A 13,755-nucleotide genomic window follows, 5' to 3' on the forward strand; every position below is an offset into this window, starting at 1 on the left:
ATTTTCTCTCTTAATAGGTATGTCCCATGGAACTACCACGAACCCCAGATGGGCATGTATGACTTTTTTGGTGGCAAAGATCTAGAGTATTTCCTGCAGCTTGCCAATGATACTGGATTGCTTGTTATCCTGCGAGCTGGACCTTACATCTGTGCAGAATGGGACATGGTATACAACCTTTTGTAACAGCTCACTTCTAGGGTAAATCTAGTGCAAGTATTTCTTAAAGAAGACAAACTTGGTGTATCCTTAGACAAGAGTTTTGGTTTAGTGTGTTAAATAAAATCCATGCATCCTAAGTGACTTCTTACAATTCAAACTTACTCTGTATTTGTTTTTTACATTAGGAATTACTACTTTCTTGTAGAAAACCAGTTTTCAGTATATGTCTTTCAGTATATGTCTTGATAAAAGGCTAAATTCTTCTTAGGTTTCCTAAAAATGTCACTGAAGTGTTTCCCTTTCTTTTCCCAGGGAGGTCTTCCTGCATGGCTGTTGGAAAAGAAATCTATTGTTCTCAGGTCTTCTGATTCAGGTAAAGGCATCAAAAAAGACGATCAAAAGTCCACTGTAGCAGCAAGACAACTTGCTGTTCTAGGCCATTACTAGATAATTCATATTTCAGCTCAAGTTTTCTTGTGAGTGAAATCTTCAGTACTTTTAGTTAGAAGTGTGTATTCAAAAAGTGTGTAGAACAAACAAAGCAGGGGACAAAGTTCCCAAGGTATTGTCAAGTTGGTGCTAAGAAACGAATCATTGAGAAAAAGTCAGGTAGCTTCAGCTTTGAGGGTTTTGGATTTGCCATAGCCACTCATAATGGGTATCCTTCTTGACTGGTCAGTGTGCAATCCAGGACGAGTTACAGCATTCTCATGCGCTCCTGTTATTGGACCAGACATGGAAGAATGAGACAGGAGATTAATGTGTTTATTGGAATGCTTGTAGAGGATGAATATATAGATATCATATCCAACTTGAGTTCTGCTGATTGTGGGTTAAATTATGTATTTTAAAAAATAGCACATAGATCAACAATTGAAGTTGTCTTCCTGTTGATATGTATTAGGACAACCTGTGAGGCATAATGAAGTCCCTTTGATAATTTTCCACATTGATCAGTATTAAAATCTTTCATTTTTTAGCAAACTGCACTGTAAGCATTTATAAACAAGCTTAAGTGCATATTTGTTCAAGTACTAGAGCAATCTGTTCATTAAATGCTGTTCATAATTTATGTAATTAGAACACTATATAAAGATGACCCATATGTAATTTAAAACAAAAGTAGAAAAAAGCAGAAAAGTTGTGAAACATTTATACTTTGTGTATCAGATTACCTGGAAGCGGTAGAGAGATGGATGGGTGTCCTTTTGCCAAAGATGAGACCTTATCTCTATCAAAATGGAGGTCCAATCATCATGGTGCAGGTAATTTTCTGAAAATCAGATGAACCAAGCAGCATGAATGCTTATACAGCTCTTTCAGACACCCCATGGGTCTTGGGTGGTGGTGTGACAGGTATTTCTTAAGTTTCAGATAGCTGCAAGATTCTGATGCAATACCTTATCCTAAAGAACTGAATCCACTGTTTCTAGAACTCAGAGCACTCATCTGCTCTGTCAAAGTTGTTTCCCACAGTCAAATAAAGCAATAGAGGGAACTTGTGTAGCTTTTTAGATCTGAGGTTCATGGCAATTCTCACATAAAGCCAAAATGCATTACAGTTGCCTGAAACAATCTGACAAGGGAAAAGGGAATAAGAATACCTTTAGATAGAAGCAAAAGCAGTATGGAGTAAGCCTAATTTAGCACCTAACTTAAGTTGTAAATGTTTCAGGATGCAATTTTGTGTGTTCATGGTGGGTAGCTTCTGTCTGAAACTCCTTCTAGATGTGTGGGAGTGATTGTACTATATTTGTAGTATTTGATCATAAAAAAGCTTTATTTCAGTTTCTTTAAACTCCCCAACTGGCACAGGATAGGATAAGGGACCCTTCTTGTGATATGCACAAGATAATTTTGTTGAACACTGTGTTTTGTCTATTGAGCAGAAGCACCGGGAAAAATTATTCTTTGGCAGAAATAAGATGCTTGTAACAGGATTTTCAGAAATGACCTTCAGGATTGGAATCTGTTGAATCTGGAGCTGAAAAGTTCCTCTCTTTGGAAAAGGGGCAAGATGTGTACCTCTTAGTATTTGAAGAGTAGTTCTCCCTGAAGTCCTTTTGAGTCCATTGCAGGGCTTGTGGCTTATGAGAGCCCTTTGTAGACGTCTCTGTTCTGAATGTTCAGTTTTGTTGCAGTTTTGATCATTTCATTGTCTGCTCTGTGGTTTTATTGGTCTGCTCAGGAGGTGTGTTACAGATCTCAACATGTAATAGAGACTGTATTATGATCACTGTAGCTAAGTAGGTACTTTGGGGGGTATGGAATTTTGAAGGAAAATGGCTTAGCTATGCACAGTGATGGCTCCACTTTAAAATCCAGGTGAGAGGAATGAGTCTTGTGTTCTCCTGCTCCTCAGATCTGGAGTTAAAATGAGATTTTCAATATTACTGTCAAAGGAAGAAGAGGGTTGGACTTGTGCTTTGTTCTGCTATCTGATGCAGACTGAATTGGCTATGGCTTTACTGATTTGCTTTTACTCTACAGGTAGAGAACGAGTATGGGAGCTACTTCGCTTGTGACTACGACTACCTGCGTTTCCTTCTGAAGCTCTTTCGCCAGCATCTTGGGGATGAGGTGGTGCTCTTCACAACTGATGGTGCAAGCCAGTTTCACTTGAAATGTGGGGCTCTCCAGGGTCTTTATGCAACAGTGGACTTTGCTCCAGGTTGGAGACTGCTACTTGATTCCAAATATGCTGAGTTCTGTGTATTTGTGGCAGGACAAACTGATTTGACTGCTTGTTTAGATCTGACAGCGTTGCTTAAATGGGGTAACAGGCATTTATGTGTATTTGATGTACTCTTAAACATACAAGAATCCCCTGTGAGCACCCAATTAGAAATTCATAATCACTTCCTTGTATCTTGAAATCATGAATAACCAATTTACGCTGCTCATAGCACATATCTCCTAAAAATTAACAGTAATAGTTGGCATTGATTCCTTGTATTTTTTAATGTTCTTTTTTGATGTTGGGTTTTTTTTTAATGTTTTCTGTCTGTCCTGGAATCCAGCCAGCCAAATACATTTCTTTTTAAGCCAGAGGTTATTTGAAAAAACCAATACTATTGAAGATCATCTTTAGAAATGTGCACACTGCTACAATTTGCTGTGATATAAGCCTGAGGAGTGGCTAAACATTTAGCCATTCAGTAGTGTGATCAGACAGTACCCTTTTGATAGGAGAGTTAAAGATTTAAATGTTAGTATACTGCATGGACTTGGCAAAATAGGCTTAAGGCACAAGAAACAAACTCCAAGACACATATTTTCATTTTTTTTATTGTACATTATTCTCTCTACAGCCAACCACGTGCTTAGCAGGTATCTGTTTTCTTGCAAGTTGAATGAAATTGTGAATGTCTTCATTTGTATCCTTTATGTAATGGTGAGCCACTCACCCCAGTGGTTATTTCCAGCTACTGTGGCTTGAGCCACTAGGAGCGATCAAAAGTGAAACACCTCTGTAGAAATTGCCTGGTTTCTGTTCTTCCCCGTAGCCTTGGTAACGTAACCCCAGATTTAGATTTTCCAATGATCAACAACAATTCTGACACATCTCAGACTTCTTTGTGCCAGGATGTCATTTCTGAGAAAAGCTGGGTTTTCAAAAGAGGTATTTTAAAACCAAAGACATATACACAAGCATGCATATGTTCACGCATAAATTTAAAGTAACTTTTGTAAGTTAAACATCAGAATCAAAAGTATTGATTCCTATGTTTGCTGGAGTAGCTTTCTTGTCATGACTTTTGCTAGAGTGGAGGGAGATGAGATACCAGTTTCTATTTCTCTATTTCTTTCTGTTTACAGGTGGCAATGTTACAGCAGCATTCTTAGCTCAAAGGAGCAGTGAACCGAAGGGCCCTTTGGTATGTGTTTTCACTTAAACTTTTTGTATCACTTCTAATCTTGAAGTTGTTAATCAGAGAAGGGTTGACAGCAGTGCATTGAACAATTTTAGGGACCTGTTGATGAGAGCATAATTTCCAAGTCAGAAAAAGTGAATCGAGGAGCTTCTCTGTGTGTTTGTCAAATCCACATTAACCGCTGCTCTACAAATGCTATTTTAGTCTCAAAAAGTATTGACTTTGTTTCAGTAGTTTTCCTTGCTAAGACAAATGTTTACAAAGCAGCGGAAACGCTAAGGATGGTTAGATAAGTTAGTGAGATATGTGTGTAGGTGGAAGTTAAAAGCAAAATTAAAAGGGCAGATTAGAAGTTGCTTCCTGTTTTCAGCTAGCCTAGAGGTTTTAGACAAGCTGAAGTGGGATGTGAGCACACTGGAAGCCATTTTGACAAAGGGAGAAGGCCCATTGAGGGTACAAGATTATCTCTGTACTAAGGAGTTGTTTAGAAAGCAATTTGAAATATTTTTCATTACATCCAGTTTGTGTGTGCTATTCTGCAGAGAATATGTTGGTTCTATCATTTATTTGAATGCCATGAGTCTGAAACACATCCTTGCTGACAGGTTCCCAGGAAATCCGTACTCTTTGATGCTTAAGCAATTGTTTTCAAAGTGTCCCTATAAAATTATTGAAACAATCCTTTAATTCCTTTGTCCTGTAGTCTGCTGAAAAGGACTGATTTAGTATGTACTTTGCTGTATTTATAGTAGTTTAAAAATGGCTCAAATTAGTCAAGGTGGTTTTTTTTCCTTCCCTCTTACAGTTAGGAGCCTTAATTCACAATGCATTCTGTTCTTGTTCCCTCTTCATGTTTTCCCTTCCTCTTTTGCCCTTCCTCCTTTCAGGTTAATTCTGAGTTTTATACTGGATGGTTGGATCACTGGGGGCACCGTCATTCTGTTGTGCCCGCAGAAACTATAGCTAAAACACTTAATGAAATCCTGGCACGTGGTGCTAACGTTAACCTGTAAGTGTGTGTTCAAGTAGAGCTTAATTTTGGGGGGATTTCTTTTCCCAGTTCAGCAAAACCTGATTTTTTTTCTTTTTAGGTACATGTTTATAGGTGGAACTAACTTTGCCTATTGGAATGGTAAGAAACTATTTAAATTTTACTAGTGGTGGAGGGGAGCTGTTTATGAATTAGGTAGTAATGTATTTTGTGAAAGAATAAGTTGTGCCTACTTGCATATGGCAAAAGACATGACTGCACTGCACTAGCTGTTCTTTGTTTTTTGCCAACTTGTTTTGCTAAATCCAGATGCCATTTGTCTTTGCCAAGGCTACTTCTGCTTCACTCAGTGCTGTGAAACAGTTGAAACACAGATAAATGTGTTTATTTTTAGATTATTTCACAGAGTGGTATAAGCTCACAAAGACAACATCCTCCATCATCAAATCTGACTGATTTATGCCAAATCCCAAACATTAAGGCCTACACTGAATCTAAAAATGTAGCAGAGTCTGGCAGTAATTGGAAAGAATTCTGAAAGTTGATACCTTTGGAAAAAAAACGTATCTTCCACTGGTTGTATTGAACCATGTGTTTTTCTTTTTTCCTCCTCTCTTAGGTGCTAATATGCCTTATATGCCTCAGCCCACTAGTTATGACTATGATGCTCCCCTGAGCGAGGCGGGAGATCTGACAGAAAAGTATTTTGCCTTGAGAAAAGTTATTGGTATGGTGAGTGACCCCAGGACATTTTTAGAATGGTTGTTTGAAACATCTATCCCTGGTGCACTCTTGTTCTTGTGTTGGTGTAAATTACTTCTCAATTTACTATTTTCTGCAGTTGGGGGAAGTGAAATGGAACAAGACAACCTAACTGCAACTTCTTATTACAAAAAGCAAAACATCTTGCACCTCTCTAGCTATTCTTTCTGTCCCAATGGCTTCCTCCCTTTTAGCGGAGAGGATACTGGTGTAGGTCTGATGCTGACATGGTTCAGCTCTCCTTTTTTTGCTGTATTTGTTTTCTTTCAGGGTCAGTAAGGTGAATCAGCTCATTCAGTCAGATGAGAGCCAGTTCTGCCACAAGGGGAGCAGAGGGAGGTGGGAAGGGTTTATCTGGGAGTAGAGATGGAGGAGGAGTGTACAGAGCCTTTACCTTGCAGCATCAGACAGCCATTCACTCCGCTTAGACTCATGACCTGATGTCAGCCCGATGTGTGCTGCAGTTTGGTGCTTTAGTTGTCTGTCCCAAACTTCACTTTGAGGTTTTGGGCCTCTGTGAGAAAGACCAGGCTTACTCAAAAGAACACATCTTGGTTTTGTGTTTTCACAAACTGCAGCTAGTGGGTGGGACCAGCTTTGCCTTGCTGTAAAAATGCACAGTGTCTCCACAAACTGGAGATTGAAGTAAAACATGGAACCTGTGTCTGGGTTTAAATAGCCTTGTATTGGAGGCTGTTCAGATGAGGCTTAAAAACAGGTGAATCCAAAGGCTCAGCTTGTAGTCACTATCCTGTTGCATACTAGCAACATTTTTATTCACTAGAAGATATTTTTATTCTGAGAGCAGATCTCTCAGAAGTGTACTACACTTTCTCTAGCATTGGGAATGCCTTTATCTCTGTAACTGTGAAAGGCTTGCTATGTTGTGTTTTTTCTTAAATTTCACCATTATCCCTAAGCCTGATGGGATAAATTGATGGGATAGTTTTGATGGCCTTTCCAAGGGGAGTTTCTTGTCTTGGTACAGCTTTTCTCACCAGAGAAATCCACAGTTGTTTTCTTCAAGGTGCAAGACCCCTCTCTGAGATGTAAGTAGTATTCTAGTGCAGTGAGAGAGCCTTGATAAGATGTAAAATGTTCACTATAACCTCAGATGTATTGGGTCATCTTTTGGTGTGGTTGGTTTGTTTCTTACTTTGCATGTCCATAGATGTTCAGTGAAGCTTTCTTATCACTGCTGTGGATTCTAAACCTGTAACAAGTGATCTACTCAGTGGCAGTTTGAGGTGAAGCTGATGAAAGAAAATGAAGTTGCCTGTAACAAATGACTGTGTTCAACATGTTAGCTGTGCTACAAGGATAACATTAAAGTCTTCCTTTACAGTTTCCATTAGTTAAAAAATGTAATGAAGAATTTCAGTACACAGTTTCTTTCAATTGCTGAGACCATTCTCTTAATTTTTACTATTTAAGCTGAAATTTCCTGCTTTTGACTTCTCTTCTTGGGTGAATACGACTTTTGTTTTCTTTAAATCTGAGTATCTTGATTGCTTTCCAATACAAAGGAGAAGAAATTCACTTCTTACTAGAAATGTAAATCAGGCTTTCATCCATCCATAACTGACAGTTCACAGGATAGCATTGGGAATTATACTGGTGTGGTCTGTTGAAAACAAAAAACAAACCCCCAACTAAACCAAAAACCCTTTCAACCTCTAATCAAATTTATTAAAAAAAACAAACCTGACAAGGTAAGCACTCCAAAGTCACCAAATTTGCAGATGGAGACACTTCACAAGGGTGGTCTTTTGTTCGTGTTTATTAAAATGAAGGCTTGGATCGCTTGTTCACATATGTGTCTCATCTGCAGAAGTTTTTTCTCTAATATGCAGACAGGCCATGTCTAGTTAATGAAGGAACAGAGGGGAAGAGTGGCTATTAAGCAGTGGCAGGAGCAGGAGAAGGGGATGATATCAAGGAGAAAAGAAGGCTGTAGGTGCAGAAAGGAGAAGGCCAAACTGGTGGGCAGAAAGCCACTGTCTTGTCTACAGCACCTCAAAGGTGTCCAGGAAAGTAGTGAGTGGAGGCCCTTCATCCCTTCTCTCTTCTGATTTCAGGTGATCTTCTTAAAAGTATAGGACAAGAAGAAACCAGAAGTAGATGGGTGGTCAGAGCATTTCTTTGTTATGACTGATTGACCAGTTGTCTAGAGCAGGAACAGAGGGAAGCTGAAGGTGTGACCTCAGGGGCCCATGGAGCTGTGGTCTCCAGGTTTGTTTCTCAAGACCCCAGCCCAGGCAGTAATGGAGTAGCAGGTGGTGGTGGTGGAATACAGTAACACTGAAAGGAAAGGCACAAGAGGCTAATTACAGATAATTCCTGTAAGGAAGTGTTGCTGATGAAGGGTCAGGTGGAAATACTGTCCTACAGATTTGGAAAGGTTGACTCAAGCTCCCATGAACTGGGGAGAGGACTGCAGAAAAGCTGTGGAGTAGGAGTAACTCAGGCTGTAGCCACAGGAGGGCTCCAAGGGTACTGGGAATTTTGATAGTTCACTTTGTCCATTATGCTTTTTACCTGTTGTTGAATAGTTCTTAAAAATTGTTCACCATACATGATCAAGTCAGATTTTTTCCTTTAAAAAAAGATCTCCATCTTAAGACTAGATGCAGCGGTAACCTTTAGGGAGGTTATTTACTTTAAGCCAAAGTTATAGTTTTCTAAGTTGTGAAATCTAAAGCAAGAATTCAGTTAAAGTGTGTTTGTATTTAACTTGTGTGTGTGGTTTTTTTCCTCCTTCTCTTTCTAGTATAAGCAGTTACCAGAAGGTCTTATCCCTCCAACAACACCCAAATTTGCATATGGGAAGGTTCGCTTGCAGAAGGTAAATTAACATCTCTAATACACTGTGTATCTTTTCATAATGCTGTCTGTTTGCTTTTAATAAAAAAATGTTCATGAGGGTGTCACAAGAGACTCTAGATATCCTGCAAAATAAAGAGGAAAACCTGGAAAGCAAACTTAGAGGAAGGAGGGTGCAGAGCTTGGGAGCTAGGAATCATGGCCATGTTAGAAATTGATCAAATGCGTCTTGCCTGGCTGTAAAAAGATAGTGTTTATAAAATGCAGTATGTGCCTGAAGCTTTGATAAACTGAAATTAATATGTTATTAACACAACAGATTCATAGTTGTTAAAGATAACTCATGTATCAGTAATGTAGCTGGGGGAATGTTACCGTGAGACTTACAACAAAGAGTGTTTTTGTAGCTGGTAATGCCTCCAAAGTAGAAGGAAAAGCAGGATATACGTATTTGAAATACTTCTAGGCATATATATTTTGAAAGTGGAACATTTTGATAAATTTGAAAGTCTTATTGATAAATTTTCTGACAAGATCTGTAGCTGATGAGGAACTAAATCAGTTTCCTGCCGAGGGAAAAGCAGCCAGAACTAAGCACTCAGAACCCAGCCTTGCTATATCCTGTCTGACAATAGGTGTATAGCTGGTCAGCTCACAAGTATCTGGGGCTTGACCACAGCACCATCATTTTAGGACCAAGCACTTTTTTCTGAACAATTTTTTGTGAGTTACATTTGAGACCTAGGTTTCTGCAGTGAGTGAAGTGGATGGTTTAATGGGCAGTAGAAGAGACAGCAGGTACGAACTAGGCTATATTCTTTCTGCTGGGCACAGACTAGTTTTAAGATGGAGGGTTACTGCAGTTGATGTGCTGGATACTGTAACTCCTAATGCTTTGATTTTATACTTTAATTTCAATTTCGCAGTTGTTTTTCCAGTTAGTGATATATCTCATCTCTGCAGCTGAAGCATTGCAAAATTTAGTAGTGATAAGGCTTTGCAGGCATTTTCAAGTCATTCCACTCAAGTTGTGGGCAGAAGTATTTTTTACATAAAAGCAGTTCACCTGTGAAGCTGAAAGAGATCTATATCACTTTCAACAACCTTTGAGTGTCTTCTTGCCATATGAGGTTTCACTGAACTGGCAGTAGTGACTAATTATAGGCTCTTATCGCTACGCCCACCACCGTGGCTGCTGTCTTTGGTTGCAAGGACTTGGCAGCCCAGTTATCAGATTTTGACTCTCCCATCTTGTCATGGGTCATGGCTCTCAGATAAGGCTGTCCAGTTTCACTAGAATGAAGAACTTTCATGCCTTCAAGAAATGAATGCTGCTGGACTCTCACAAAAGAGTCAGATGACCAAACTTGCTCAGATATTGCATCCTTGACCTGATCTGCACCTTCTACATTTTCTGATTTTTTGAGAGGAAGTGTTACACTCACCAGGCATCAGTTTTAGAAATGCAGATGGCATGTCTAAACCACCAGATGTAAGTTTCCTGTCATGCCTGTACATACACTGCCGTCTGCACTGAGAGCCTCTGGAACTGTTTTCTGTGAAGGAGGCAGCCTTTTGCTCTATGACCTGCCGCTTAACTTCAGCAGTAGTTTACTCTGCTGGGTTACCTTGCAACACAAGATGAGTCTCCAATCACAGAGGGTTTGTATTGTGCCAGCCCAAAGCCACCTTCCCAACTCCATTCTAACCCCAGCTGGAACCAGTTCCAGTGCACCTGGTTGTGTGGAGAAGCCTTAATGTATTGTGAATATCAGCGAGGGAATATTCTAAATAATATCACTTAGCTTTGGTAACACTAAACTTCCTAGCTATGTCATTTGCAGTGACAATCAGTGCTAACACAGGTACTGTGTGGATCTTCACTCTGCAGCTCAGGTCCAGCAGGCAATCTGCCATGGAGAGCATTGAATCTGCTCCAGTGAACCAGCTCCCTTGACACTTTTGCAGAAACGATGAGAGAAAGGAGACTCTGCAGTATTTTCAGGGGTCATATGATGTACTTTATGGAGGTACATGTAACCAGAGCAGGCTGCTCTCTATCTTTTTTTTCCTCAAGATATTGTGTCACAGTTCAGTCCTTAAGTACCAACTCCCCTGATGAGGCAATTGTTCATTCTGAGCTATTGATTTATTTTAAAAGTCCTCCTGGGTGGGAAAAATACAATTTGTTAAAGATGTTGGAAACACATTGCTATGTAAGAGCAAAGGCAGGAAAGCAGGTGATAAGGAAAAAATGTTGTTGCATAGATGTAAAAGAGAAGTATTGAAGATGAGGAATGAGGGCAGGCAAAGGCAGAACTGGAGTAGATGCGCTCCAGAAGTGTGAACAAGATGATAGGTTTTAAGGATTTAAGCCCCAGAACTTGGGAAGTATTCTTTCCAGAAGGAAATAAATGAATCTTAGTTCCTGTGATGTGTCCATGTGGCTGTGCAGACTTGAGAGCAGGTCTGGTCACCACTCAGGGGACCTTGAGAAGTGCTTCATCACGAGGAAGTGCTTTCCCTAGCACAGCAGCCTGCAGACTTGTAAGTTCTGGAGAAGGACTCAAGTCTTAGGATATGTGGAGAGCTCAAGCAATAGCAAGTAGCAGGCAGTGCTGGTGTGTGTTGGGGCTAGAAGGAGGTTAAGCAAACAGGAGTTGATATTCCTGTTGGAGCTGTTTAGTTTCTTTTTTTCTTTCATGCTTGACCTTACACTTGGGTTTTGAAGACTTCGCTTTGGAGGATTAAAAAAGTATTGGGTTTTTTTTTAGCAGTTTACAGGTTGTTTTTTAAAATTCCTGAAAATATTTGTAAGTTTTAAGTTTACTGTTAGATTTCTCTTGTGGTACTGATTGTCCACGAAGTAGCAGTCAACAGGAATTTGCAGCAAGACTAGATTTTGTCTTGAAGGTTTTTTTATATGTACCGCCGAAGACTGAAAAGCTGAACAAAAATAAACTACTGAAGTTTCAAAGAAACAAGCTTCTACCAATCCCTAAGTGAATCATACATGGTTTACCCATATTCAGAACACAAGCCCCTTTGGTAGCAGGAACTTAAAAAAAAGTCAAAGAGGCACATGTACAAGCTGCTAATACTCAGGTCAGCAAGGCACAAAGCAGCATTCATTGCTGCTAAGTAACTCGTTCAAGTGCCCACCATGTCCTAATGCTGCTTGTATTCATTTCTGGTTTTTCTATCCACCTAGGGCTTGGACTGTTAATGCCCATAGGACTGTAAAATTCTATAATTACGTTTTTCAGTGTTTGTGCATCTCTTGCTTCACAGTTCCTGTTGAAGACCTAGTAGCTTAATCTCTCTTGTGGTGTGGCAAGTTCTGGATATTGCTGTAACATTACTGGCTCCTTTAGAGGAGCACAAAATAAGGAGTGGACCATGTATGCAGTCTAGAATGTCTGGGAAATTTTACTGTAAGAAAGATGATTGCTATTTTAGGTACAACTTTTAAACTGAAAACATAAGAGCAAACTACTTTCATCAAAATGTTGCAAGCCATGTTTCACCGGCAGTCTTCTTGCCCAAGTGAGCATGCTTAGCTGTGGGCTAGTGAGCGTGTCCCACCTCCAGGTAGTGTTGGTTTTACCTTTTATATACTTATGGCATCCTTTTATTTGCTTGTTCCTAGCTAGAGTTAAGACAAGCTCATTTCAGAAGTCTGTTTAGATCTGTGTCTACATGGTTGTTGTGGTTTAATCCTGGTAGGCAGCTGAGCACCATGCAGCCACTCACCCTCTCCCCCAGTCGGGTGGGGGAGAGAATCAGAAAGGTGTGAAAATTTGTGGGTTGAGATAAAGACAGTTCAGTAGGTAAAGCAGAAACTGCACGCATAAGTAAAGCAAATAAGGAGCTCATTTGCGACTACCTTTGTGTTCAGCCTTCCCCAGGGAGGCAGGGCTCCATCACAGAATCATTAATGTTGGAAAAGAACCCTCTAAGATTACTGAGTCCAAGCTGTAACCCTGCCACTACTGTGTTCTTCACTAAGCTGTGTTCCAGAGTACCACATCACATACCTTTTGAACAATTGATGTGTGTTGGTTACTTGGCAAGATAAACACTGTCACGCCAAACGTCTCCCCTTCCTCCTTTTTCCTCCAGCTTCTATTGCTGAGCATGACACCAATGGCACAGGATATCCCTTTGGTCAGGGGTGTCAGCTGGCCTGGCTGTCTTTCCTCCCACTTTCTTGTGCATCCCCAGCCTACTCTCTGGTGAGAGAAGCAGAAAAGTTCTTCACTCTGTGTAAGCCCTGTTCAGCAATGACCAAAATATCCATGTGTTATCAGCAGTCTTAGCAAGAATCCAAAACACAGCCCCATGCTAACTACTGTGAAGAAAATTAACTCCCAGCCAAAACTGCAGACTTAATTATGTGTATGTAGATAATTCATGCTGCCTTCTGTTTGATCGTTGCAAAATACTGTATGCACATTTTAATATTTCAGTACAACTTTCATGTAAGTTCTGCAAAAATTCAGTATTTCTGTTATTGAAGTACCTACAGAAGTTTGTACTGATGTGTGTACTCTTACAGTATAGTTTTACATGATTTTAAATACCTTTTTTTTTCCTTTTTTTTTCTTATTAAGGATTTGAATGTAAATCTTGTATATGAAAGGTATTTGAATATCTAACGTGTAGTTACCACTGAACAGTGACGATAATTCTGGGGAAACAGACTGTCATCTTTAATGAAAAATCACATGCAATTGATTTTTTGAGCTTGTAAGACACTAAGCATATTATGTGCATTTTGACTCACCTAAAACAGATAGTGTGTTTGAGAGAGAATCGTAGATGGGGTAGAATATTCCATAATGGCAATAAAAGGCAATTTAATTGTGCACATCTAACTCCTTATTCAGCAAGGTATTTATCTGTGTGACTATCTTAAACCTTGCTCCCAGTCTCATTAAAACCTGTCCAGCTACTTACATATGACAACTTAATTACAGGCTTAGAGTTTCTAAAATAATTTAAGACTAAATAAGGTAAATTCATCTTGGATGGCTCTTGATGGAATTAAACTTAGCTCAGAATGATTCCAGAGTAACTCAGTGGGAATCAGTGGCATTTTCCCTATCTTGATTCTAAATATAACTGAGCAAAATTTAGATA

General features: G+C 39.6%; 1 protein-coding gene across 2 annotated transcripts in view; it reads left to right on the plus strand.

The window, feature by feature from the left end:
• The window catches only part of GLB1 (galactosidase beta 1), a 41,189-nt gene that overhangs the window by 15,743 nt on the left and 11,691 nt on the right, over positions 1-13,755 (plus strand). For both annotated transcript variants that reach the window (XM_015618428.3, XM_033511939.1), the window contains exons 3-11: positions 18-168; positions 475-535; positions 1,333-1,427; positions 2,653-2,833; positions 3,982-4,040; positions 4,925-5,046; positions 5,129-5,169; positions 5,648-5,760; positions 8,561-8,635. In XM_015618428.3, the coding sequence (XP_015473914.1) occupies positions 18-168; positions 475-535; positions 1,333-1,427; positions 2,653-2,833; positions 3,982-4,040; positions 4,925-5,046; positions 5,129-5,169; positions 5,648-5,760; positions 8,561-8,635 (898 nt within the window). The remainder of the gene's footprint in view (positions 1-17; positions 169-474; positions 536-1,332; positions 1,428-2,652; positions 2,834-3,981; positions 4,041-4,924; positions 5,047-5,128; positions 5,170-5,647; positions 5,761-8,560; positions 8,636-13,755) is intronic.

The sequence above is a fragment of the Parus major genome, chromosome 2, assembly GCF_001522545.3.
Source record: "Parus major isolate Abel chromosome 2, Parus_major1.1, whole genome shotgun sequence".
Classification (NCBI taxonomy): Eukaryota; Metazoa; Chordata; class Aves; order Passeriformes; family Paridae; genus Parus; species Parus major.